Source organism: Botrytis cinerea, chromosome 1 (assembly GCF_000143535.2).
Source record: "Botrytis cinerea B05.10 chromosome 1, complete sequence".
NCBI classification, from domain to species: domain Eukaryota; kingdom Fungi; phylum Ascomycota; class Leotiomycetes; order Helotiales; family Sclerotiniaceae; genus Botrytis; species Botrytis cinerea.
Genome location: NC_037310.1, coordinates 3492771 through 3519649, shown reverse-complemented (window position 1 = coordinate 3519649; position 26879 = coordinate 3492771). Strand labels below are relative to the sequence as shown.

General features: G+C 43.4%; 6 protein-coding genes across 6 annotated transcripts; 5 read left to right on the top strand and 1 right to left on the bottom strand.

The window, feature by feature from the left end:
* Positions 1-34: 34 nt before the first annotated feature.
* On the top strand, positions 35-2868 carry BCIN_01g10060 (hypothetical protein). The gene is made up of 3 exons (XM_001556490.2): positions 35-1167; positions 1231-1843; positions 1893-2868. Exons 1-3 carry the CDS (start codon positions 271-273, stop codon positions 2384-2386), a joined length of 2004 nt encoding a protein of 667 aa, XP_001556540.1. The 5' UTR covers positions 35-270; the 3' UTR covers positions 2387-2868.
* Positions 2869-3639: 771 nt separating this feature from the next.
* On the top strand, positions 3640-7530 carry Bcspt5. The gene is made up of 3 exons (XM_024690879.1): positions 3640-4096; positions 4178-6443; positions 6490-7530. Exons 1-3 carry the CDS (start codon positions 3758-3760, stop codon positions 7128-7130), a joined length of 3246 nt encoding a protein of 1081 aa, XP_024546649.1. The 5' UTR covers positions 3640-3757; the 3' UTR covers positions 7131-7530.
* Positions 7531-9671: 2141 nt separating this feature from the next.
* Positions 9672-13185, top strand: BCIN_01g10040 (hypothetical protein). Its single transcript, XM_024690878.1, has 5 exons — positions 9672-10206; positions 10262-10744; positions 10912-11801; positions 12260-12584; positions 12640-13185. Exons 2-5 carry the CDS (start codon positions 10585-10587, stop codon positions 12759-12761), a joined length of 1497 nt encoding a protein of 498 aa, XP_024546648.1. The 5' UTR covers positions 9672-10206; positions 10262-10584; the 3' UTR covers positions 12762-13185.
* A 3441-nt stretch (positions 13186-16626) lies between these two features.
* Positions 16627-17996, top strand: BCIN_01g10030 (hypothetical protein). Its single transcript, XM_001556498.2, has one exon. The coding sequence runs from the start codon at positions 16902-16904 to the stop codon at positions 17496-17498; it is 597 nt and encodes a 198-aa protein (XP_001556548.1). The 5' UTR covers positions 16627-16901; the 3' UTR covers positions 17499-17996.
* Positions 17997-18128: 132 nt separating this feature from the next.
* On the top strand, positions 18129-21027 carry BCIN_01g10020 (hypothetical protein). Its single transcript, XM_024690877.1, has 2 exons — positions 18129-18803; positions 18868-21027. Exons 1-2 carry the CDS (start codon positions 18293-18295, stop codon positions 20901-20903), a joined length of 2547 nt encoding a protein of 848 aa, XP_024546647.1. The 5' UTR covers positions 18129-18292; the 3' UTR covers positions 20904-21027.
* Positions 21028-22455: 1428 nt separating this feature from the next.
* On the bottom strand, positions 22456-25429 carry BCIN_01g10010 (hypothetical protein). The gene is made up of 7 exons (XM_001556500.2): positions 25045-25429; positions 24894-24948; positions 24629-24819; positions 23892-24571; positions 23566-23835; positions 23124-23514; positions 22456-23075 (listed from the first exon to the last, which is right to left on the bottom strand). Exons 1-7 carry the CDS (start codon positions 25139-25141, stop codon positions 22768-22770), a joined length of 1992 nt encoding a protein of 663 aa, XP_001556550.1. The 5' UTR covers positions 25142-25429; the 3' UTR covers positions 22456-22767.
* Between the last annotated feature and the right edge of the window lie 1450 nt (positions 25430-26879).

Genomic DNA, 26879 nt, shown 5'->3' with positions numbered 1-26879 from the left:
CACCATAACCTTACAAAGTACATACATACCTACTGGGGACTTCCATACTTCCATGCCAATTGTATGCCTTTCAACCTGTATGCTCCCACTTTCTCATTCCGAAACGCCATCAGATTGGGCAGTGAGTCTTGGTTGTTGTTCCCATTGTTATTGTTGCTACTGCCACTTGTGTTGTTGCATGTAGGGGAAGGAAGGGAGGACGCAGCCACTCAGTTGTCTGACATTGGACATTGGACATTGGATAGGTAATTTATTCCCTGCGCCTGCGCCATGCCTTTCGACTCTTTTAACATTCACTCAAATTCTCGCTCGTCTTCATCGCAACAAAATGCTTTGCCGGGAAATTCGACTTCGGGAGGCATATTACAAGCTGCAGCAAATCTAGGTAGTTTTGGTATGCCTTCATTGTCTAGCTCTGCCACAGGACAATCTGCACCACCACCAACAACATATGGTCTACCCCATCCAAATTCTTCCATGACGACCACTTCCAACAATACATCAATGAATCAACAGTCTCAACAATACGAAACACCAAGGCGAGCTCGACACGCCGACGAGCTCCATTCAAATATGTCTGCGCAACGAGGCACTTTATCTCCAAGAGATTATGGTGCAAGTGGTCCACGTATGACCTTAGACCAAGCCGCTCCCGATTCATCCCAATATTCAAATGCGGCACCACTTCCAGGTGCTTTACAACCAGGAAGACCAGGTGTGACTTCGACAAATACAGCCCCTTCGATACCCACGATATCGCAAGATCAATATTCAACCCCCTCGCGATCCGCAGGTCATTCGCACAATTATACTCGATCTAGCCCAGCGGCAGGATTTGATAGTCAAGGTTTTGCAACATTTCAAACAACCACGCCGGGCGGATCTGAGCAGAATACACAGAAATATACACCACAAGGCTCTCAAAGAACCGTATCCAATGCTCCTCTTGGCCTTGCAGACATTCGACCGCGTACCGATTCAACACTTGCCGAAGGCTTACCTGGGGCCAATCCATATTCATATGATGGTACCAGCGCAACACCCACCAACAGCAACTATCTCGCGCCGTGGGCTTTATATGCATTCGACTGGTGTAAATGGCCAGCGCAAAACAACGATGCGGGGAAGATCGCAATAGGAAGTTATCTAGAAGACGGGCATAACTTTGTAAGCTTATCAATTTCACTTTGAGCCTTGGGCATATAACTCAGTGCTAATACCAATGATCAGATTCAAATTCTTGATTCCCATATCGTTCCTACCCAGTCTGAATCCTATGTACCTGGAGCTCCAAAATATGGACTTGAATTTACAAAGGTTGCCGAGGCCACACATTCATATCCTGTAACTCGGCTCCTATGGGAACCACCATCATCGCAAAAGCAATCTACAGATCTACTAGCTACTTCAGGTGACCATTTGAGATTGTGGTCGCTACCATCTGAAACTCCAGTTGCGACGGCAAGCAACACTATCGGAGGTCGCTCTTCTAATTCCGGTCGAGACCTACCTCCTAGCAAACTTACGCCACTAGCCCTACTGTCTAACTCGAAAACCCCAGAACATACTGCACCTCTGACCTCCTTGGATTGGAACACTGTCTCGCCTAGTTTAATCATTACTTCCAGCATAGATACGACATGCACCATATGGGATATCCCCACATTGACTGCCAAGACACAACTGATTGCACATGACAAAGAAGTCTTCGATGTCAGATTTTGCGCGAACAGCGTGGATGTTTTTGTTAGCTGTGGAGCTGATGGAAGTGTGCGGATGTTTGACCTTCGAAGCTTGGAGCACAGTACCATCATCTATGAGCCAACTTCAAAGGATGATAAAGGTATGAATTTTGAAGTCAGTGTTAGGCATGTTACTAATTTCACTCATAGATTCGAGTCCTGGCGGTGGCAGAATAAGTCCAACTTTAGCCCAGCAAACTATGTCCTATGCACCCCCTTTACTACGACTAGCAGCGTCGCCACATGATACTCATCTCCTCGCTACATTCTCACAAGATTCTAACATTATTCGTATCTTGGATGTTAGACAGCCTGGACAAGCACTCCTCGAACTCCAGGGCCATTCCTCATCTATAAACTGCATAGAATGGTCTCCAAATAGGAGAGGTACACTTGCTTCTGGGGCTGATGATTCTTTGGTTCTTATTTGGGATCTGCTAAGTCAAAACACCGCCCCTCCTGTTGGTCCTAGCATGAATGGTGCACCAGCATCGGACAATTCTCGAGGGCCTACTGCCAGTTGGCAATGTGACTACGAAGTGGGAAATATCAGCTGGGCGCCACGAAGCAACTTGAACAATAACGAGAACGGCGATTGGCTCGGAGTGAGTGGAGGAAGGGGTATCTGGGGCGTGAAGCTGTGATGAATTATGATGAGCTTTCAGGTCGGCTATTAGAAAGGAGCGTAGCATTATCGCATGTCAAAGCCTGGAGTTCGGTTTTCTGGAGATTGCATCTACAATATCCGAGTATTCATGATCTTATACTCATCGGAGTTTATGTATGATAGGTGTGAGGTGACTAGTCACTTGAATTTACAATTACGAGTAAGTCGTATGGCCGAAATTGAAACTTCAACCAAATTTTCACCTTGAATTGGAGTACACATACGCAATTTTCCGAAATTATTGTGACTACAGCCCTGCATCTTCCACAACATCCTCAGTCATGAATGGCATGCCTAGCCCTACAGTGATCAAAATTTTGTATCAACTTCCTTGCCATGAACATGGTCAGTCAGCAAGCATCGACTGCTTTTTGGCACTCAGTTACGGTGCCAGGTAACTCGAGCCCATGTTTATGAATGGGTGGTCCTGCGAGAAATTTGAGGTTTTAATGTTTACCACAAGCCCATGATAAGTGTGAGCGTGTATATGTGCCGAACCCATGAGCTAGCAATGCCGTGCAGTACCCAGTGATTAGATTCAAGGCTGAAAGCAAAAAACATTACTTTCCAACAGTAGGATGAAACTATTGTATTTGAAAGAGGGTTCAAATGCCCGCGAAGATTGGCTGAAAGTATATGACGGACCAATGGTACATCCGTAAAGATGCAGCAAAGAAGACCTGAAATCTCTGTGTGTAAGGAAGCTCTGTATTGGTTTGACTTCGAGTATGGAGTTTTTCTGCATGGTTCATTCAGGGCAAGAGGAGAGAGGATAAGTCGGGTGTCAGTGGGATCAGTAGCAGCATAGAATTATATTACATCCTATCAACTTGACTTGGACACACAATTCAAGGGTTAATAGACATCCACAGGAGAGAATTCACAGGTTTTTCTTCAGTCGCTTTTGAATACTTAGTAGTAAGTGCATCGATAACCACCTGTACCTCCTGACCTAATTTGTTCCAAAATTTCTACCAAAGATCGATGAGCGCCTTTCATTCCATATTCAGGGTTTCCTCGAATAATTCAGTTCAACACAATTCTCTATGACAATGAATTGTATTGAATAAGATCTTGAAGAAGAACTGTACATGCATTGTATAACCTAAGTCTTCGAACAGTACACTAGTACAGTCTCATTGGCTTAGGTAATTTGGGGTTATCCCTAGATAAGTTAGTCCCACTACTGGTCGAAAGGCTGAGGCCATTTTGAACAAAGGTTATTAGCTTGCCTTGCCTTATTTACTTAATCCATTGACCTTGAGATTTGTCTTCTTGAAAAAATCTACAAATACCTCTCGTTTCCCTCTTCGAATGCACATTTTCTTCTTTCATCCTTTGTGTTAAAATGTCTACCTCGAATTTATTGAATAACTCCTTTGATGAAAGCGACGAAGAGGACGACAATTTCAATCCCCAACCTGCGGATCTCTCAGACAACGAAGATGAAGGACACAACACAACCAGCGCGCAAAGACAAAATGAATCTTCGCGTCATCAAGTAGGGGACGAAGATGGCTCCGATGATGAAGCAGCCCCTTCGAATGGCAGAAAACACGGTTCGGGCGGTGCTGACGACGATGATGATGACGAAGATGATGAAGGCGAGGGAGAAGACATTGGTGGAGGTGCTAATGATGATGACGATGAGGAAGAGGAAGAAGAGGATGATGAAGAAGAAATCACGGTAAGCATTTCTGTGCTGCATATACAATTCCTGTTCGCCCACAATGCAGTGACCTACAGTTTTTCTAACCGCAAAGTGTAGGGACACCGCCGCAAGCGCCGCAGAGACCGTCGCAATGTTTTCCTCGATGTCGAAGCTGAAGTAGATGAAGACGAGGATGAGAATGAGGATGACGAAGATGAATTGAACGAAATGAATCACACTTTCATTGCAGACACACACCCAGATGACATGGCAGACCTTCCAGATGGTGGTGAGACAGATGACAGGCGTCACCGAGATTTGGACAGGAGACGCGAAATGGAGGCGAGTCTCGATGCGGAAAAGCAAGCAGAAATTTTACGACAACGATATGCGAACAAGGGTCGATCATCGAGAGGCACCGGAGACTCAGCGGTCGTTCCAAAACGTCTCTTACTTCCTAGTGTCGACGATCCTAGTATTTGGGCCGTACGATGTAAAGAAGGAAAGGAAAGAGAGGCTGTTTTCTCTATAATGAAGCGCATAGAAGAGAGAGCTGGCACTAAAGAGGAGCTTGCGATCACTTGCGCTTTTGAGCGTGGTGGAACGCAATCTACAATGAAGGGTTTCATTTATGTCGAAGCCCAGCGACAAGCCGACATTTTGACTGCTATGGATGGTCTCATGAATGTCTACCCTCGAACTAAAATGATGCTGGTTGAGATCAAGGAAATGCCCGACCTTCTCAGAGTTACGAAAAGTCCAACTGTAGAGGTTGGAGCCTATGTACGACTTAGGCGCCCAGTAAAATATGCGGGTGATCTTGCGCAAGTGCTGGAAGTTACTGATACTGGTCTCGAACTCCGTGTCAGATATGTTCCTCGTCTCGACTATGGTCTTCATGAGGATACTAGTGTAGGAGCGGACGGAAAAAGAAAGCGCCCAGTAGCCGGACCACGCCCGCCCCAACGACTCTTCAGTGAAGCCGAAGCTAAGAAACGACATGCGAAACATCTACAAGGTCGACCGGACACGAAAACATGGAATTACTTCAATGAAGAATATATTAATGGATATTGCGAGAAGGAAGTTAAAATCCAGGCGCTTATCACTAAGGATGTCAATCCAACCCTTGAGGAAGTCACAAGATTTGCTTCTGGTGCTGAAGATGGTACCGAAAATTTGGATTTAAATGCTCTCGCTGCAAGCTTGAAAGCAAGCACAGCCAATGCCTCTTATCTACCCGGAGACGTCATTGAAGTTTACGAGGGGGAACAAAAGGGCGTCGTTGGTAAAGCAGTTTCTGTCACTGGTGATATTGTCACAATGGCTGTATCCGAAGGAGCATTAAGGGGACAAACCATTGAAATTCCTATCAAGGGTTTACGCAAACGTTTCCGTGAGGGTGATCACGTCAAAGTGATTGGCGGCAGTAGGTTCAGAGATGAAGTTGGTATGGTCGTCAAGATCATTGAGGATCGTGTCACTTTGCTGAGTGATCAAAATAATAATGAAATCACTGTTTTCAGCAAAGATCTTCGGGAAGCCAGCGATTCTGGTGGGAGCGGTGCGTTAGGAAAGTACGAGCTTTGGGATTTAGTCCAACTAGACCCATCTACTGTTGCTTGTATCATCAAAGTTGACCGCGAATCACTTGTTGTTCTTGACCAGAATGGATCTAACAGAACAGTTATTCCATCTCAGATTTCCAATAAGCTTGAAAAGCGAAGGAATGCAGTGGCGACAGATCGTAATGGTGCTGAGATCAAGATGGAGGATACCGTGAAAGAATTTGGGGGAGAGGCTAGGTCTGGAAGAATTCTACACATTCATCGAGCCTATCTCTTCTTGAAGAGTTCCGAATTGAGCGAGAATGCTGGTATATTTGTGGCACGAACTACTAGCGTACAAAGTGTCTCTGCCAAGGGAGGACGCATCACTGAAAATGCATCTTCGCCAGATCTTAACTCGATGAACCCAGCAATGAAGCTTAACCCCAAGAACAACGGCCAAATGCTTCCGCCTAAATCATTTGGTCGTGATAAATCTATCGGACAGACTGTGACAATCCGCAAAGGCCCATACAAGGGTTTACTGGGTATTGTCAAAGATACCACAGACACCAATGCAAGAGTAGAATTACACACAAAGAGCAAGGTAATCAGTGTGCCAAAAGACTGTCTTGGATTCAAGGACAAGATAAGTGGAGCATCGGTAGATCCAAATGGTTTCAGAGGTGGCCCTGGTGGTGGTAGAGGAGGAGGAGCTCCAAGAGGTCGTGGTGGATTTGGAGGTGCAACTCCTGGGCCAGGTTGGGACTCTGGTGCTGGTGGACGAACACCAATGCCGGGTGGTCTTCCTGAGCGCACTCCAGCTTGGGGAAGAAGTAAGTTGATTCTATCTTATTCGCCAATATTTACTAACATCTTTAGCTCCTCATGGTGGTGCCCAAGGTGGACGAACGCCTGCCTGGAAGTCTGGTTCTACTGATGGCGGCCGAACACCTGGTTGGTCGAACGACGGATCTCGAACTGTTTATGCAGCAAATGATGGTAGCCGGACAGCCTATGGAGGTGGCAATAGAACTCCTGCTTGGTCATCTGGTGCTAAAACCCCAGCTTATGGCTTATCAGATAACTATGGATCCAAAACTCCCGCGTATGGCGGTAGTGGTAATAGTGGAGATGCATGGGGTTCGAAGACTCCAGCCTATCAACCAAATAATGCAAACGACAACTGGAACTCTGGCCAATCCAATAACAACAACTGGGGAACGGCCTACGATGCTCCAACCCCTGGTGGTCCTTTATCAGCACCTACACCAGCTGCAATGAATGCTCCAACCCCAGGTGGATATTCCGCTCCCACACCAGCTGCGATGAATGCTCCAACTCCCGGGGCTTATTCGGCGCCAACGCCGGCTCCTGGCTATTGGGGTGCTCCTACACCTCAAGCTATGGATGCTCCTACACCTGGACCAGGATATTATGCAGGTGCTCCTACACCGGGTGCCTATGCTGCGGATACTCCAGCAGGTAATTGGCAGGATGATGGTCCTAGATACGTAGATTAATGCTGATAAGTTGCATTTACTTGTGGATTGGTATGCATGCGTCGGTGGCTCGGGGGAACTTTATTGATTAAAATGGAGCGATGGAGTTTTCTTTATCTGAGGTTATTTTTTGGGCATGTTTGAACAGAATGGTCATGAAGGCAATCCCGTTTCTCGGGGAGAAAAGCGCGTAATTGCTTGGGATGTCAAAAATTACAAAATCAAAGCAAGATTGTTCATATGGAATCCTCTTTTACAGCTCATCACTCACTATTCGTCCTTCCCCTTAGTAGAAGCATCTCAGCTCCACCCTTTTAAATATTAATGACCAGTGTACAATACTCCTACTCCAAGCAACAATCCATACAGGTTCTTCATTCATCTTTACAATCATAACTAACTCTGAAATTTAAAATTTGCAAGAAGCTGTAATGGTATTTAAAGCAATATCTCGAAGATGGTGAACGAAGAGTGCTTCCGTTTTTAAACTTTAGTAGTTGACATAGTAAAACTTCTCGCATGTAGAGCAGATGGATCATTGATCGTCGTCTTCTGGGTGAAGGTGATGGAAGAAGAACTATTTGTATGAGGTCGCAGGAGTGAGAAGTAAGGAGGGGGTTTGCACGATTGCGCACTAGTAATCCCGCTGTCTTTAATTGGCCCTCGCGCAGAATTCATTCTCCAGACGTCTTTGAAATTGCTCGGCTTGAGGAGAGACAATGTTACTTCTACACTGCCATACTGTGCTCAGCCATGCTATCTCGACTAATACGCATACATATATCAGGTTTCGTTGCCCCTTTTCGTGATCGATCGTGCTGCTTGTTCGGTTGGCGCGGGGGAGAGCGCTGAATCGATTTGGGTTTGAGGAAGAGATGGCGTGGTGAGGTGGAGCTTGAAAGTGGATATATGTAGTATGTGTGTGTCTTATATGATGTGATCATTACGCTCTTGTGTGGTCAGGAATCATGCAACTCCCAAACTAGATGTACGATGGATGGCAAACTGGGTTTTCTTTTTGCGGCAGCGTTGCATACATCACGGGTATTTGTTGAGTCAAGGATTCCGATTGGGTTGGTTTCGAGGAGGATATAGAGTTCTGAAACGGATGCATGTGCGAGCGTGTAGTGTTGTATCCATGTATATCTCGTAGATTGATCAATATATCTGTTATCGTATGTTTGATGACGATATTAGGTAGGTGGTAGTATCCATACCGTTGGGGATCGCATAGACGATTTTGTAATCAACGTTGCGTTCGTTTCCTGTTGCCATATTTGTATGTCACTGGACTGGAGTGGGCTGGGGATTCCCCATGTTTATCTGGATACCCAGGAACTTTATCGGCAGTTATTTGACGCGTGTGTAGAGATCTAAGCTTACTTTATATGGATTGATAGTTCGTTGTTAAGAGTGCTCTCCGCGTGTTAACCGTCGATTATGCATAATTATTTTAGGATGTATCTCGGCAGGTTACGTGGAGATAGATGTCTGCTCCTGATGTATAACTTCATCTCGTTTCTCTCCAAGCAGGGCTACCAAAATAGGGCTTCCGTTCAGATCACAAATGACGAATCTCCCTAGTGACAAAGTAGCTTCGAGTCCGAGAGTGGGAGTTTGCTCGGATTCCACATCACACTCCGCTCGCAATTAGCAATTCACGATCGATGCTCAAGTTTCAACCAGGCCTACGAGTATTCTGTGGCATTCGTATCCCTTGTATCTCAACAAAATCTTGCCTTCCTATTTAATTCATAGTACAACTGTTGGTACTATCAAAAGATACTATCTACCTACCCAGTACCTCCAATGTACATATAGATCCTAGCGATGCCACGAGGAACAACATCGCGACTTTCTCCACGCACCTTCCGGAAGTGCTTGGGTGGACTAGTAAGGGTGGCACGGTGAAGACCTCGCATGCTGGGTTGGCAGGGGTAGATTGCAGGATGGGGAATAGTTTGAGGATGGATGGAAAGAATGAGGAAGGGAGGCGACATCGGAGTTGCTTGATTCAATTGTAGAAGGTTGGAAAGGGTTGGGCACTAGATGGAAAACTCTGACTTGGTAGACGCCATTATTGGTGGAGGAGAGGGAATTGAGCGATGATTGACATGGCCGACATGAGATTCGAGGGTTTTGTCAATACCAATACCAATACCAATGCCAATGCCAATGCCAATACGTGATTGGCATAAGATTGCGTGCGTATCTTGCTGAGCTGAGCTGACAAACAGGAGGGGGTGAGTGATTGACCGGTGTTGACAAGAAAACGTGCGTTTGTAGCTTCAATTATCAATCGTATGCATCGAGGTGATTGCGATTGTACTTCGCAGCTGGTGGAGCAGCTTAGTAATTGATTTACAATGGCAATGGGCATCTTAGCTCAATTCCAAGCATATCCATTCAAGCCGTCTATGGTCTGAACAAATGATGTGTTAGAGAAAGTTGCAACCTAGAAGTCTTGTCACCATTTATCACGGGATGTCACCGCGATACCGAACCGATGTGAGACTTCCCTTTTTCGGAGAATTCTTTAACCTTGAAAGAATTAAACCACATGTAGCTTATTGTCACCCTCGTCTCCAAATTATGTTGTTTGGACAGATTCAAGCTTACTCCGTAGTAAATATCGAACTTCCTCATTTTACCCCTTCATCGCTCATTATCTCTTTCTCGCTTGAGGTAAATTTAGTATCCTTTAAGCCGCCACCGGTGAGCTTAAAATCATGTTGTGATTGTTTCGTCATCTCAGATCTGGACTGCCAGTCATTCACTAATAACACCTAAACACCTGTACAAGCAATCGTTTCGATGGTTTTCTTCCATTTTTGGACCTGCTTATCCCCTACATGAAATTGCAATGCATTTCTCTCTTCTTTGAACTTCATAAATACATCCCATCGGCCGAAAGCTGAATTACCTTGTTGTCCTGGCATCTCAACCTGTAAAATGCGCTAATTGTGTAGATCGCAATAATCAAGCTTTCTCATCTAGTGCATTGAAACAACAACCGACGAATATTTCCGATTTCACATCTGAAATAGGAAGCTCACCAACCATCCATACATACACCTTACACCATTTTCATCGTATAGTGAGTAACGGCGATCCAATTCCAAGAAATCTGATCATTCTAATTGATCATTCAGTCTTTCCTTCCAAGAGATATCACAGTGCGACTAAACAGAGGAAAAGCTTGCGAGCAATATCAAATGATCAATTAAGATATCATCATCATCGAATAAGACGTTAGGAAAGACATTGTCAAAAGACGATATCAGTCCCCTCGTATCCAACCATATCTGATTGAACAATCTACAACATTGTCCCCAGTCTATTTCGGTTTGGTCATAAGGACACAAGCATTCCCCCCTTCGTCCTCTTTAAAATCTGCTCCACCTTCCAAGTTAGAGGGCCTTCTCGATAGAGCAGAACAAACGAGTTTTCTTTCGTTTAACAGAGAGTCTATCAGATGGAGAACGAAAAATACTTGCATGGTCGGTTGGATCCCGGCATCGAATCGAATGTACAGTTAGTCGAGGCAGTGGAAAGTCCGGACATGAGCAATTTCTTCTCTTCCCAGGAAGCATCATCCTCCGAATCATCTCAAATCAAAAATACGGCATTTCCGGGTATGTATCTTTCTACGTTGTATTGTATTTGCTTGGTGTTCTTGGCTTCCGAGTTGTGTTTTTTCGCTTGATGGAAATGACAAGGTCTTTCAGTTAAGCATAAGTCTCAATTACTGTATTATCCATTTGAAAGAACCACGGCTGATAGCGATCCTTCCTATCGTTAGGTATCGGACCTCTCAAGGAATCCCAGCTCAAGCTAACCCACCTTCCGGTTGAGATACTTCGCCAAGTTTCTTCCTATCTTTCGCCGTGCGATCTGATAAAGTTTGGCAAATCGTGCAAAATCTTGTATGAAATCACAGAATCTGATTCACTCTGGCGGCGTCTCGTACAAGAAAATGTTCCCGGTATCAAGCTTAATTCTCCTTCCCCATGCGAGTCTTTCAAAAAGCTATACCAATCTCATGACCCTCACTGGTTCCTCACCAAGAACAAGGTATGGTTTGGCGATTCCGATTACTACGGGCAGCTCATGATCTCTAAATACAATCCTGAGACTGGATCTATCGGGTTATACAGACTTCTGACGCAAAGGCCATCACCTCAATTTTGTGCTTGGAAAGATGATATCTCAGTCGTGATTCATTGCTTTAATCCCAGAACGCTTTTAGCTACTAGTCCTCAGCAACTAGACGTCCATTCTTATTCGCACCGATCCCTATCAGATATGGGTCATGCCGAACGCAGGCTCAAGGGCGAGGTACCGCTAAAAATGCTGGAGCGCGGAAATTCTACTCGGGATTGTCCTTCGAGGTTTTTGCTATCAAAATTGTTAGTGGGTAATAATCCCAACAGGCCGCAAGCGAATAAATGGCCGCCGCCAAAGATTGCAGCAAAAGTTCGAGCAGATCGTCCTACCATTTACGATAACTCATGCACAGCTACATGGGGTCGACCCGAGAATCGTTCTCAGATTAATGAGAAATCATTTCGAATTAGAGGTTGGATGGAGATGAACGGCCTGGTACAAATAGGAGATCAAATCCAAACATACTCAACTCTTGATTTTGAATTGTATACACCAACAGAGGATAAGCCTTATAGAGGTATCTTTGTAAGTTTGCTCTCATTTCATTCCCGCTTTCTCAAATCACCTAGATCTGAGCTGTTGTCGGGAAGTTCATCGGGAATATTTCCTGTCCTCATCAAAGCCTCTTAGTTGCATATCCCTTCTGCACATTCATGACCTTTTCCAGGCTTTTGGTATCTACACAATATGACTTATATCATGTACAATCAACAAAGAAACAATCAGAGTTTCCGGCAGTCAGGATACCTGGAAAGGGAGACCTCAAAGGTTTCTGAACCTTTTTTTCTCATGTTCGATTCGTCTAGGACATTGAATCCAACTAGAACAAGAAACATTTGAAACAATTCAATCACTCTCAGAGTTTCATAACTTTGCAAAACCGGGATGCGTCACATCAACCTATCATTAGACACGCGGGTTTCAACAGATCATTACCAATTCAGGATCTCCAATTCACCTGCTGATTCGAATCACAATTCTAGGTCGGGGACTACTCAGGTCATGGATGCGAATATCTACTGTTAGATCAGCGAGATGGACTTCAGAAACAGGACGAGTCGACCATATTAAAGTTAAAAGACGAATCGCACGAAGCGTGGGAAGCAAGAAAAGGGCAAACACGAATTCCCACGGGTTCTCTATGCGCTATTAAATTGACTGGAGATCCAAATATACCTCGAGGGGAAGTTACATGGGTCGCCGATGATATTAGTGACAAGGGATTGGTCCGCTATGGGGAGAAGGATTGGCCTGGTGCAAGAATTGTGAAGAGTCGCGGTCAAATTGCCAATCAAGGATATAAAAATCGTATTTGTTTCCTTTCTCATACAATTACACAGGAACTCTTACTGACTGTTGATAGCAAAATTTATCGAAACGGAACTGATAATGATATCTCCAGACGTATTGGCACAGCACTGGGTACCTTTTGGACATATCTCTTTCTTTTACAGAGTAGACATTGATAGCTACATAAACCAATAGCTGGGAATTTATAAGGAGACGCATAATCTGGGGGAATGACAAGATATATGTCATATCTTGAAGATAGTCTAGATGGCTGAACTGAATTTGACATGATACCAAGTGCGGAGCGCGATGATTAGAAGAAACGGCACATCAAACTCGAATGAACTACCTAGGACTCTGGGGACCATCTGATAATAAGTTTCAATCTTGCCATTCGAATCAGACAGTCAGATAGTACTTCAGTATCAGATGATGCATCGAGCATTTCATTGCGTTCATTGCGTTCATCGCGTAGTGTGGGTGGAGTTTTGAATTGTAACACACCAGGAGTTCGAAGGATTGGATCTATTCTGGGACACTGTTATTGCTTTGTTTCTTTGTACATAAATCGATACGTAGCTACCTATTATAATAACAATTCATAACATTATTCACGGGACTTTTCATTGTTCTCAACTTTTTGATCAGGTAATAAGAATGATTTTTCTAAAGTTCCTCCTATGAGAGACCTACGTGTGAGAAACCAAAACTCACATTCAAGATGAATGCTACAAGTTAATAAGTTGTCATCAAGCAAGGAGTACCAAGTCGTTACTCCACTCGATACAATAGATTACATCTCCATATCCACTCCTTATTCGCCAAGTGCACACAGATTACCCCCCACTTCTTGGTTGGGTGGACAGAACGCACAGATCTAAAATTAAGCATTAGCAATATATTGTTAAAACTATTGCTGACAACACAACAATTCGTTACAGGACCCGTGGATTAGTGGTTATATCGCATCCTTTACATATTCTTTCAATTTCTTCATTGAATTCAATAGTTTAATATCGGATTAGGTCCCCGGTTCGACCCCGGGCGGGTTCATGTCTTTTTGCAATTTTCTTGATCTTTTTGCGTTGATTGATCTTTTTGTTCCACTTCGATCGGGCTAGTGCGGCAGGCAGGCACTAAGTGAGCTACGAGCCGATTTTATATATATATATATATATATATATAGTTCCGTAGCACACGCTCTCTTTAGATCCCAGATGTAGCTTTTGATTCTAAGGTTGATTGATCTCTGAAGTGTATTCATTCATTGGGTTTCTTCTTCACAGATACTGGATGTGCAGGTCGGCGGCATTACCGACATGGGCATCCGCAATAAAGTTGCAGAAATGCTCCCATCCTATTATTCTTCATCTTGCCCTGTTCTCTATCTGTCTTGCCTATGGACTAGTTAAGATCGCTGGAATTGTGGACGTCGTCAGAAAGTTCCTCCATCTGTGACCTCTGAGGTATACGTAGTGGATCGATCGATCACTCACCGGCCTTCTCTCGCGTCCGAGAAAGTTCTCAAATCCCATCGAGTTTATTCACATGATAACGAGCCGTTGTCAGTTTAATCTACACGAGAATGTGATTTGCTTCAATTTTGAATGATACCCGGAGTATATGATAGATAGCTGAAGATAATGCAAAAGAGAAAGAAATTAGTCAAGGCAGCTATCGATCCGAATTCTCTTCATATGTTAGTTAGTGTATAATAGCGAGAGGAAGAAAAGTACAACTGTGCTAAACATGGCCATTGGTTTCCCTCCCGGGTCTCTCCTCTCATAATGTGTATGTCGAAAAAAATAAAAAGCAAGAGCTCCGAGTCATTGTCCCCTTCAGTCGACGCATTTCATTCCATAAACACCACAGATCTCGCAGCATAACAACACACCCTTTTCCCGGCGCTGCTGCTGCTTCTTTGAAAGACTGGTTCTCTGTGATCCAGCAAGGGAATTCTCTTCAATCCAGAAACCCTTCTCAGTATCTATCATCTCCAAATTGCAATCAAATCCCGAATTGTCAAAGACTCGGTTTGTCACGACTCCATCCGTAGTATGTATGCATGGGGTGTATTTGATTTGGCGAGAGATTAATGAATGCGATCCCGTGGGTATAGTTGCGGATCTCTGGATGGCGGTCTTCCATTGACGCCGAGATGTTTACCATATATTGCGCTATCAAAGAGAAGCTAGTTTGTTTGGAATGGCCGTTTGGCTTAATTGAGACCGGATATCCCGTCGTAACGAGTGCAGTAGTTTTTTTTATTTTTACGTGGCCGTATGGATCGAGCTGCCGCTGCAGAAGCGTTGTCCCATCCCAAGTGTCGTAGTCCAGCTTCTCTATTCACACCGACTCGTGGCATTTTCTTCTCAACGCCGTAGGACATGGCTGCCGGCAGACCGAGGTCTGTCAACTAGTTCATCAGGCCATGATTTTCATATAAAGCCAGCAGTGCAATCGTGAGACCTTCGGCAAGAAGGAAGAATCCCAAGGGTTTCTCGTCATCGTATCTAGCGAATTCCCTGAATTGTGACACCGTACCTGGGAGATCCATTATGAAATAATGGTATGCTGGATGTTTTTGGCGATGACCCGGATCTCGATGATGACACCGTCTGTTCTGTCTCGCATTCCTCTCACCCTCGCTGCTATACCACCATACACTTTCATATGCAGCAGTGCGCCCCTCAGTATCAACTGTCGAATAAATAAATATTTCGTTTCGTTACACATCAGGAAATAAATAGAAGATCGAATTTCATCCCAAGGTATCGCTGGTATTAAGACTTATAAAGGACTAATATCTATCAGATTTGTATTTTTTAGCACTCAATTTTTTGATATTACAAAGATATCTCAAGATTCAATAACTATTTCTATTTTTATTTTCATTTTCAACTTCATTTTCCTTCAAAAGAATACTCCGAATATAAAAGTTTGAAAAGATATTTATTTTATAAGAAGGAAGTGAGATCGCAGCCGGTCCCTGGTTCGACCTATGGCAGGTTCATTACCTTTTGCTGTTTTCTAGGGTTAGGATTCTGGGAGTTGCTGGAATTATTTTTGTTTTGAAGGGAAAGTAAGGAGGATAGTGGATGGGCTGGCTGGCTGCCTGCCTGGCTCGACAGGAAATGAGACTGCGACTGCAACTCCCGGCAGAGAATTTGAAGTATCTCTTATATTCGAACCTATTTAAGGGCTTACTGAGTGGTATTCACACTTATTTCCAGAGTCCCATATTGGAGATAGAAAGTATATACTATAAGTATTGCAGATGCATGTTACAGAGGTTTTCAATATCTGAACTTACTTTAAATTTGGGTTAGTATCTGAATATTCTTCAACGTCTTAATTAAACTAGACACCTCAAAGCACCCGACAACCAGAAACTCCCTGTCGTTGGACTAGGAGTACAATCCATACTCTCTAGATGCCTACCCGTATTTCTTCCCCCAGACCAATCAACTACCTTCCATCCTCCCCTAGGTTCTCGATATATCTTGCTCTGTTTGGTTTCCTTGATCTTGATCGCTTTCTTTCCCTCCGCCGTCGCTGCTCTTGTACATCTCGCACATTTGTTTAAACTCCATAGCCTTGATTTCCTGGCTTGCGGACAGGAAGATGTGGTCCTGTGGGATTTGTTTATCAAAAGAAGGGAACAGTTGTAAGTGTATTTGTGTATGTGAGAACAATCATGGTGGGTATGGGTAATGGTACACATGATTTTGGTTGTGGTTATTGTGCTAAATTGTTTTGTGACTGGCGAGTATACTGGGACTCGGAAGGGTGATTTAGGTATGTATATTTGATGTGGTGGTGACTGGCATTCGATGATATTTGCAGTTTGTGTCTGAATCGAGTGAATCACAAAAGCTCTTGAACAAGATCTGAACAATAGGGTTGTTCGCTGCTGAGCTTTTGTACTAGAACATAACAAAGAAAGCAGAGAATGAAAGCCAGGTTTAGAACTACAAAGAAGACAAACGACGTTTGATAATGTTCATAGGCATTAGAATCTTACTCAAAGGCGTAGAAGATTTCTTTGTGTTGTTTCATTGTTAAGAACAATTGCCTTATTTATAGTTTGAACTGTGAATTGGGTGTTATAGAGATCGATTGCGTGAAGGTGTGGGAGTATCTTGTGTTAAATCTTCGTTCTTATTCGAAGCAAATAGACAGGAAAAAGACATAAGCAGAATGGGATCAGAACAACACTTTCTAATGAGGTATAAATCTGGCTGATTCCATACTTCCAAATTCTCAATTATCACTCCAACGATTAACAACCTAAAACCAACTCAGAAAACACCAGCCCAATTTACCAACCACATCATGTGCAACTGGATTTGCACCACTGAAGTTTGCCCTACATGCGACAGCAAACAGAGGATCAGCTACGAGGATTTCCACTGTGAATCCAATTGTTACCCCGTCCGCCAAAACGCCGTTCATTGCAAGAACTACAGAAAACTCAATAACGAGATTATAGCTGATTATCCATGCATTAATTGCGATGAGCCGATCTCTATCTTCGACGACTCAGACTCAAGCGAGGATGGCCAGAAGACGGAAATGGACAATTTGATGAACGCAATCGGTGCGCCGATGGAAAATAAGTCAATTGACGAGGCAAGCGAGACTGTTGCAATTGATGACGTTTCAGAAGATGAACGTGACTCAGATGATGGAAACATCTCCGAAGTCTCAGAAGTTTCGGCATTCTCAGACGAAGAAGATTATGATCATGAGACAGCCATGGAGGGTTTGATGGCAGGACAAATCCAGTACGACGACGATGACTCGTTTGACGTGCAGGAATTCTTTGGCGAGCCAGACTTGATCGAAGAGGAATCACCAGCTGAAGAATCCTACTACTTGACCTCACCTCGATTGACCAGAACCGAGATGTTGAGAAGGGGGTGGGATTAGATTGGCTGGACCAATCAGATCGAACTCCTTGAGTACGAGAGATATAAATTTTTTTTTTTTTTTCCTTAATAGATATTGTACCTAATAATTGATTTAAAATATTTGAATGTGAGTCCCGAATGTGAGTTGAACCAAATACTGAGCCGAAAGGTTGGAGAGAAATGAAATTGACCATGGAGATATAAGAGACGGGATCGAAGTCATCTCTGGGAAGAATCGATTCTGACACATAAATGAGGACCTAATAACTATTACTTGAAGATATATCGCCCGGATGTAATGTGAGTAGATTTCCACACTGGAGATATATGGGAGCGTCGAGGAGGATATATATGAGATCAGGGCATCCAATAGTCCGGATTGCAATCCAACAATATAAGGGCTTGAATGCCCAAAAGCAATTAGAAATCTGAAAATGGTTCTTCAATATTCTTATCAAAATTCAATATCTCAAATGATTTGAATGTTCTAATTGGTTTGGAGATCTGATAATCTTCATTGTTGAACTCCAAGAGTGGAGAAATGGACTATACCTAATCTAGGTTAGTAGACACCTTCATCTCTCTGACCTAGAACTTTCTAAGAAGTATAATGGTAATGGGATGTAACGAGTTTATGATGGCCCATGTAGCACATCTCCGTTTCTCACTTTGTTGTCATACAATGCACGTGGTTGAACAGTTGAACTGCCTGATCGAAGGAGCTGGGCGCCAAGCGGAGCTGAAAAGTTGTGGTGCTGAAAAGGGAAACACTTCTACAATTCCAGCACAGCAATGTAAGTATTTCTCTTGAACATGTTATCTCGGCTTTTGAACTCTACGCTGGAAAGGCTTTCAGTCAAAGAAGAATCAACGCCTTTGGAATCTCCCAAGGATTTATATCCAACTCTTTCTTTTCCTCCGCCTCATCCGGTGGGGAAAGGAACTCGATCAATATGTGCACGATGTCTCACCCTACTCTCACACGTGATAAAACTATACGGAGATGGAACAAAGCATGATAAACTTCAGATTGTACACTCTCAATCCATACAAGTACGCGATTTTCGACCGAGGCACAGAAGTGTCTGGATACACCCTAAGGATGATCCCGAGGAGGATCCATTAGATGAGAATTGCGTTATATGCGCAAAGATCAGGATTCTTTTTGATGCAATGCAAGCACATGTATCATTTGAACCGTCATTGCGAGATGCACCGTATGAGGACTGGAGTTTAACTTGGGCGGGAAACATAGATATTCCGGATGGATGTCTTAGTGTACTTGTGACTGCGAAACATAAAGGCGGGTTTTCGTGGGGAATTGGTATGTACCTACAACGAAAATCATATCTTTTTTTGGGCGAGATGATGATTTAACGTATGATCAGGTGGCTTTAAGGTCTACCCCGGTGCGGAAAACGATACCGTACAAATACCAGTCTCTGAGGAGACGTCCCGTGATTACCCTGTTATTGTACCACTGGATCTTCAGGATTCGACAGTGCAAGATACTAATATTGTTCAACCTGAATCTGTTGCTTTCTGTTCGACAGTAAGCGCTGGAACAATGACCGGAGTGAGGTTATGGACCCAAAACTGCACAAACTCCCATACAAAGTGTCGCAGGATATTCAGAAATGGTGGCAAAGATCAATATGAGCCGGAATCAGATTGGTTTCCAGATCGCCTACTTAAAATTACTCGAGATGACACTGAGCCTGGATATTCGGATATAAGTGCGCGGTTGGTACTAAGATCTGATCCTGATGACTTTCTTCCTGGATGGAAAGGGTTAGGCTATGTTTCTCTCTCTCATTCTTGGGGTCCGTCGCCGGATCCTTCTGCTCCGCTTGGTGGTCGTGTCGGGGCAGTGCTCACTGAGTCAAATCTTGCCCTTTGGCGAGTTGACTTGCCACTCGATGATCTTCCACTCACCTTCAGGCATGCAATAATCGTCTGTGTGTCGCTAGGGTTTCAGTACATCTGGATTGATAGCTTATGCATTATTCAGGACAGCCTTGAAGATTGGAAGGAGCAGAGCGCTATGATGAGAGATGTGTACAAATTTGCATGGCTAAACATTGCGGCTCTGTCCACTGCATCTGACTATGAAGGGTTTATCAATGAATATCGAGATCCGCGAGTTGAGTTTGGATTTCGAGCTTCTTTTGCATCTATCCTTGGCCATGATCTTGGACAACAGAACGCTGATAATGGCGACTGCTTGTTACTTAGTGGCGTAGCAAAACTTTTGTGGAACTTCTCCTCTGATATACCTGGTAATACTGTATCAAACGCACCCTTATTTAAACGAGCATGGGTATATCAAGAGCGCAGTCTTGCTCGACGGACTCTCGCTTTTGCGAAGAACAGTGTGTACTGGGCTTGCGACGAACATACTGGCGGAGAACAACCCGAATGGTCCGGTATTGAAGGGTCCAGTTTACGAAGAACATTACACTCTGTACGGGAAACGTCTGCATTGAACCCTCCTTCTGAAGAACAACTATTGAGGTTACTGAAAGAATTTGAAACCACCTGGCAATCCACCGTGGCGTCATACACACGTTGTAAATTGACAAAAAGCATTGATAAACTCATTGCCGTTTCGTCCGTCGCTCAGGAACTGGCCGAAATGATGCCGCAGAGATATCTCGCGGGACTATACGATTTCAACCTTGTGTATCAAATGACTTGGGTTAACATAGATGGGCGAACTACCCCACCAAGAAAAAGAGTCGGAGACTCAGAGTACGTAGCTCCAAGTTGGAGTTGGGCCAGTGTTGAAGCACCAATACATAAATATATCATCACTGCATCCGGCGTCAGTCCAAAATATGAATCCACTCCTGGAACTAAGCAATTTGTACTGGCTAATGTACTAGCCGCAGATGTGGCACTTGAAACGGAGTATCTTTTTGGTCTTGTAAAAGCAGGCTGGATGAGGATACGTGGACGTTTGAATCGTGTAACAGCATCTTACAAAAGAGCACCGAGTTGGAATGCCTGGGAAAATAGCGTTAGTCTTATTGACGAACACACGGGGCAAGGCCTATGGTTTACTGGAGATACAGTAGAGGCATATGAGTTGATCAGATGGAATATGGGAATTAGAAGCTTGGTATGGATGCCACTGCTGATATCATTTGATAGTACTGTGTCATGCCAATGCATTTTCCTCGTTGAGGTGGATGCTTCAGACCAAATCGGCGATGATGGAAAATTCGTCAAGCCGGGTGAGAAAGTATATAGAAGGGTTGGAAGTGGGCATTTTGGGAGGGTTACGAGTAGTATATATCAAGACAAATTACTTATGGAATTGGGGACATATCCAGTTATACTACAGAGAGATGGACTAGGACAAATATTAGCGAATGGGTTCAAGAGGAGTGAAGATGGATTCGAGCAGATAGTGATTATTTGAATGGGTATAATTTGTGTTACACATCTTAAAGAGTTTAAAGTTCTCAAGTAGTCTTGATTACAATAAAAACAACAATGAAAATTATGCATTTTTCAACCCGATGCTGTACACTCAGAAAATTGAATCGGCTAAGACATAGTACATACTTCAAATTATGTGCAAGCTGGCGCTCACGTTATTTTGATGCCCTTACATCAAATAAAAAAAAAGAAAGTGGGAGTAGAAGTGTAGTAGATACAGAAGGGAAACAACCCCCTGTGAGCTCGCCTGGCCCTATGATTATCTCAATCGGTATGATTGTCCTAGTTGATATGACTATTCTAATTAACCGCAATATCCCAATACATATCATACAATAATTCTCAGTATCCCCTGAATCATCACCTAGCGAGATTGTGTACAGATTCTGTACCAACTCAGGTCTCTATATGAACTTACCCGTGAACCTCGTTTCAGTTTCCACCGATCAGGACGTTCATCAACCGCAAACTTGAATCATCACTATGCCAGTCAACAATACCAATCTAAGAAACAGACTCAACAAGCGCCACTGCCGCGAGGTAAATTCAAGACCGATCAACTATACCCAACGAAGATGTCAAGAAAGAAGCCAGAAAACCAGCGTAAAATTGAATGCTAGCGCGTATCAACACTCAAATGAAGACGAGTCGTATGATATTACATAAATACACCATCCCCTAAACCTAAACCTACCGTATTCCAATTCCCCATAACCAATTTCCCATACCGACATCACGCAAACCTAAATAAATCACCTCCCCCTCCCCCCCGCCACGCCTCTTCTCTCTTCCCACACATATCCATAACGGACATTAAGAATCCCAACCATATTACCGACCCTAACAACCAATGACTCGCTCGCCCCCTCCCTCCGGATAAACATCCCTAGAGAGAAATCTTCCACCGGTAGACCTCTTCTCGCCTCCTCGGCACTTCTCACTGGCCCATCTGAAACATCCAGCAATTATAGTCTCCCGATTGTTCATCCAGCCATTGCCAAAAAGTAGACACCTCCGAAGCTAGGTGGCTAGCTAAATGCACATGACGCGCACACACCACAAAATGATATAATGCAAATTTGCAGACGATAAGTCACATAACTTTTTTTCTTTTCTTCTCGCAGCGGAGTTCTTGTAATTTCCGATGTACGAATAATGGTGAATAGTAAGCATCTCTATAATTTCATGTTCTTCCAATGAAAAGAAGCTAATTTATACCCTCTATCTAGAAAAAGGTATCCACCAATGATCTCCAATCTAGCACTATTACTTAATTTAGACTTTAAAACTTCCTTAACTTCGGGACGTCGCCGATCACAAACCCGTCGGCAAATACCCACAATCACATCATATACGCTAGCAGAAGTCATTTGTTCAGAAAAATACCTATTCGTAATCTCTACTTGAAAACGTGAAAAATTAGACACCAGTACATGCGCGTATTTCCCACTTTGTTAACAACACTTATTATTAATCTAGTTGAATTCTTCGAGTACAAAAGTAAAAATGGATTAAAATCTCAGCTGAACCAATGAATGCCACAGATCGATTGTCATTATAGAATAGAAATTAAAGATAATAGGAAACTTGGTGTGGTTGTGTCAATTATACAATTAATTCCTCAAGAATCTCGGACTGTTAGATCCCGAATAAAACCCGCTCCTACCCTGACCCATAAGCATGTTCGTTGAATCAAATCCCATTTATGCCCAATATGCATTTGAGTATCACTTTCCATGAAACCAAAACACCATCCATCCGACCATCCATTCCATCAGATCCGGCTCACTCCGATTCCCAAACCCGAATATCCAATCATGTGTATAAATCTCTATGCTACCAAATCAAAAACTCAAAAGCCTTTTCATGTGAGCACCCTTCTCACAGTCACTAGGAAAAGGAGGGAATTTTCCATTCCTCGACTCGAATACCTCTAGGATACTTCTAACCGCACTATAATACGTTTCCGCTGTTCTCTCAAATCCGAGCCTATTCCATTCATCAGCATCTACCGCTGATTTGATATCATCCCAAACGAATTTCCAATTTTGCATCGCGAGCTTGAAAGGTGCAACAATCACAGGAATAGATGTTGAGGGTAAGTGAACCAAAGGATTGCAGAATGTTGAGTTCCATATATGAACGTAGAGAACTATAGAGTCAGCCATGTATATAGTTTAATGCAAGTAGAACATCTTACTGTGAATGAGCATCTGCATATCTAAAGCAGTAAGATTGCGGTTGCATAACGGCATCAAGTCCTCTTTGGCGCTTTCCATAGGAGAAAACAATAGTAGGAAAGCGTCCTTTATCTTTATTTTTGGGATGGGAAAGCCTGCATGATCCTTAAGATCTTCGAATTTTGTAGCTTTGAAATACCCCTCATTGCTAGGAAACGGGAGATCTATCTCGGCCCATTGAAGTCTTGGAGTAAGGTTGTTGAATATTGCAAATGCGTTGTCGAGCATCATCATCACAGTTGCCGTTCTAATATACGATTCTTTACGAATCCAATCCCTAAATGAAGATTGATCTTTGATAACGAAGCCAGCAGAATGCTGTACGATATTCAATTCTAAGTAGCGGTATATCTGCCTAGTGTTAGCTCGGTTCCATGAAAGCATATGATTTGTTGTACTCACTGCTATCAATTTTGCAAAGCGTTGTTGCCTCACCCGTGTCCTTGCTATCTCATTGCCCGTCCAATATTGCACAACTACAATGAGATACGCCCCTTGAAATTCCTCTAATTGGTATTGTAACCATTCTTGGGACAAGTTCTTCGTACGCTCAGCATACGTTCTACCAGGTAAATCGAATTCATCATTGAAACCGTTTATTGAATAGATGTAGGTTTCCATGATGTCCAAGAGGAGCTTTCCCTTCACTATCTCATCGGCCTGTTTGGAATACTAAAGTTTCATCAGCCATTCAGCTCTAGTTTTCATGGAATACGAAATACGCTTACCATCGCACCAAGACTCATGACCGAAAGTACTAGGGGTAATGCAGCTGTACATGGATTAAAAGTAGCTTCATGAACCATAGGTGCATGATGATGCCAATGTTTAAAATATAATTTGATATGCGCAGCAATAGCATCGGCAGTTATGGCCTCAATTGCTTCCAAAACCTCTTTGGAGATAGCATTGGGCCCAACCATTGAGCTTGCAGCATATCTCAACTTTTCCCGTATATCGTAGGCACGTCGTTCTAGAACATTTCGATCGTTAAACATTCCATCTGGTGACCAAGGAATTAAATTGTCTGGAGGAAACTGCCATCCATGCGTTTGTCTTTCGAATGTGTCGAATTCCAAGTTGTGGAGAAAGGATAGATTCGGGTCCACCTCCATATTCGAAGTGTATCCAAAATTCACTATATTCTGGTTCATCATATCTCCTGTAGCCCATGGCTGGATTGTACTCTGAGGAAGCAAGCTTGTGTATTCTGTAGTTCTCTCCTTTGGACTGCTCCCTGTGGAAGCTTTTGGGAATTGGCGCATAAACTCTGCCTCATTTGGGAAATTCAACAAGAAACCAATGGAGTTTCGATCTGATGTAGGTTCCGGTGTGGTAGACGGGGGCGTCAAGGTTCGGGGAGCTGGCGTTTCTGGACTTGCAGAAGTTTTTATCGATGAAGCGGAATCTTGAATGTATTGTTAACGATATCGCAAACTTTCTTCAGTGAACATTGACAACATACTGTTACCCCAAGTTTTGACACAACGCCTTCCGAATTCCTTGCATTTGCGACATGGTACTTCATTGTCGCATTTGACCTTCAGCCTCGAGCATTCATCGCAAGCGTGGCGTTTCCGCCCTCGTTCTAGGGAATCTGGGATAGCGGCTGATCCACGAAGTTCGCATCTGCTGAAATGGTCTCGGAGAACATCGCTATGGTATATTGTCAGTACTGAGTATTGAAAAGTTTATAGCGATACAAGATTGTGTGTATCTCGGATACCTACCTGCGTTTGAAAGTTTTGGTACAAAAAATGCAGCTGAATGGGCGAATACCGGAATCTAGATTTCGCACACGTCAGGAAACTCTCCACCTCCGATGACAGCATAAGATCGTCGCTTGAGTATCTTGTGTCTTGGGATGGGAAGAATACATACGTTGCTGCTGATGTCGAAGTAAATGTGCCTTGCGTTGGAATTTCTTGCCACACTGGTTACATTCAGATAGACTTTGAGTCTGGCTTTGAGCCTCCATTTTGACGGAACCATTCTGGTGGGAACGTGGAACTTCGGATGTTAAAGATATGATTCTTTGGTTCTTGCGCAAGAGAATTTGTGGGGAAGCAACGTTCACTGAATGGGGTTTCGCTCCTGCCGAAGCAGGGCTAAGGATAAGAAGTAAGAATGCTAAAGAGCAGGTTAGACATAATTACTAGATAGAGGGTTAGTACGATGTAAGTAGATCCAAAAGTGTTGGAATGGAGAAATAATGGTAAGATTGCATAGTACTCCATCCATACTCGGGTATAATGAGGTAAGAGGCTAGCTTACAAGGTTAGTCTGATACGAAGGGCTATTTCAAATCAAGTAGGTCAATTTAGATGCCCGAACACTGCGAACGGAGGAAATCCTTTCAGACTTTTACAACCTAACCACCTTGGGTAGTAAAGATCAATTCTTTTTATCCCTGACGCGTAGACCCTAGATACTTGATCATTCGAACGCCTCTGAACTACCAATAACCGCCGTTATTGTGCGCTATACCGCCACAATACCACCGCTATATACCCAGATATCGAGCTGGGGAACGCTTACTATCTCCGAGCTTGTTTGCTATTAAGGTTTAGGATTTAAGGTCAAAGCTAATTGGGATTAAGGTATATATATTATGGATAGCAAGTACCAAACAATGAAAATTCGTATATCGTATCTCGTACAGAGCAAAATCATCTACATTGATAGCAAAAAGAAAAAAGTTGAATTCCAAGACCTCATTCATCACAAATCACGAATCATGATTAAGCGGGGATGAAGGGGTAATTCTTCTTAGGTAACTTTCAATTGGTACCAGGCTTCCAGCAAACCGGCACACAAGGCATCAAATTAAGATCAAAATATAAACAGAGAATTAAACAGAGAATTAAATAGAGAATTGAACAAAGAACTAAACCCATGTTATTTCCTAGCTAGAAGCCCCGACCCACGCGCCTATTTCAAACGGGATATACTCCGTTCAAAAACTTGGTCATTGGTCATTGATCTCATCGCGAAATTTCCATTTCCATTTCCAGCCCAGTCTAGATATCATCATGATCATACCATGTTCTTGACAATCTTATATTCATTGGACATAGCGCGTTAAACTAGATCTTGAATACCCACTCTCTGAATCCTATAGCTTTTCTAGTTTCATGGAATAGTTCTACCTAAGTATTCCTTGAACTTTTCAACTCTGCACTTTTTACTTTCCGACCTCCTTCCAAGCAATTTCTGACGAAAGATGGGCATGCAACATATAGGTACCCTGTGATATTCCGGACAACGGCCACCATTGCCGGTGTATCATAACCAATAAATATCGCGACAAAGTAAGCGCTTTAAAAGCTTCAAAGGCGAGTGGAAACGCTGCATACAACCAACTCCGCGTGTCGGCTATCGCTCCGGCCGGGGAAATTCAAATGGAAGAAGGCGTCGGCACCGGAAGCCATCGAATCCTTTATCATCCATGAAAGTAGTGGAGCATCCTCTGACACATTTCATTCCGGCCACCTTCGGATTCTCGGTGTGATATGTGTAAGTACACAAGGAATATCCAGATTGGCACTTCTCGGGTTCGTAAAAGATCCCATGGAAATTTCGCCCTCGGCCTCAATCAACAACGCGAAAGCATTGTCTAGATAGGCAACACAGTAATTTCAGCAAACCTGAAATATGGGATGTCAATGGATCCATCGCAGCGCTTAATATCAGGCAATGGGTATCAGGAAATGGGT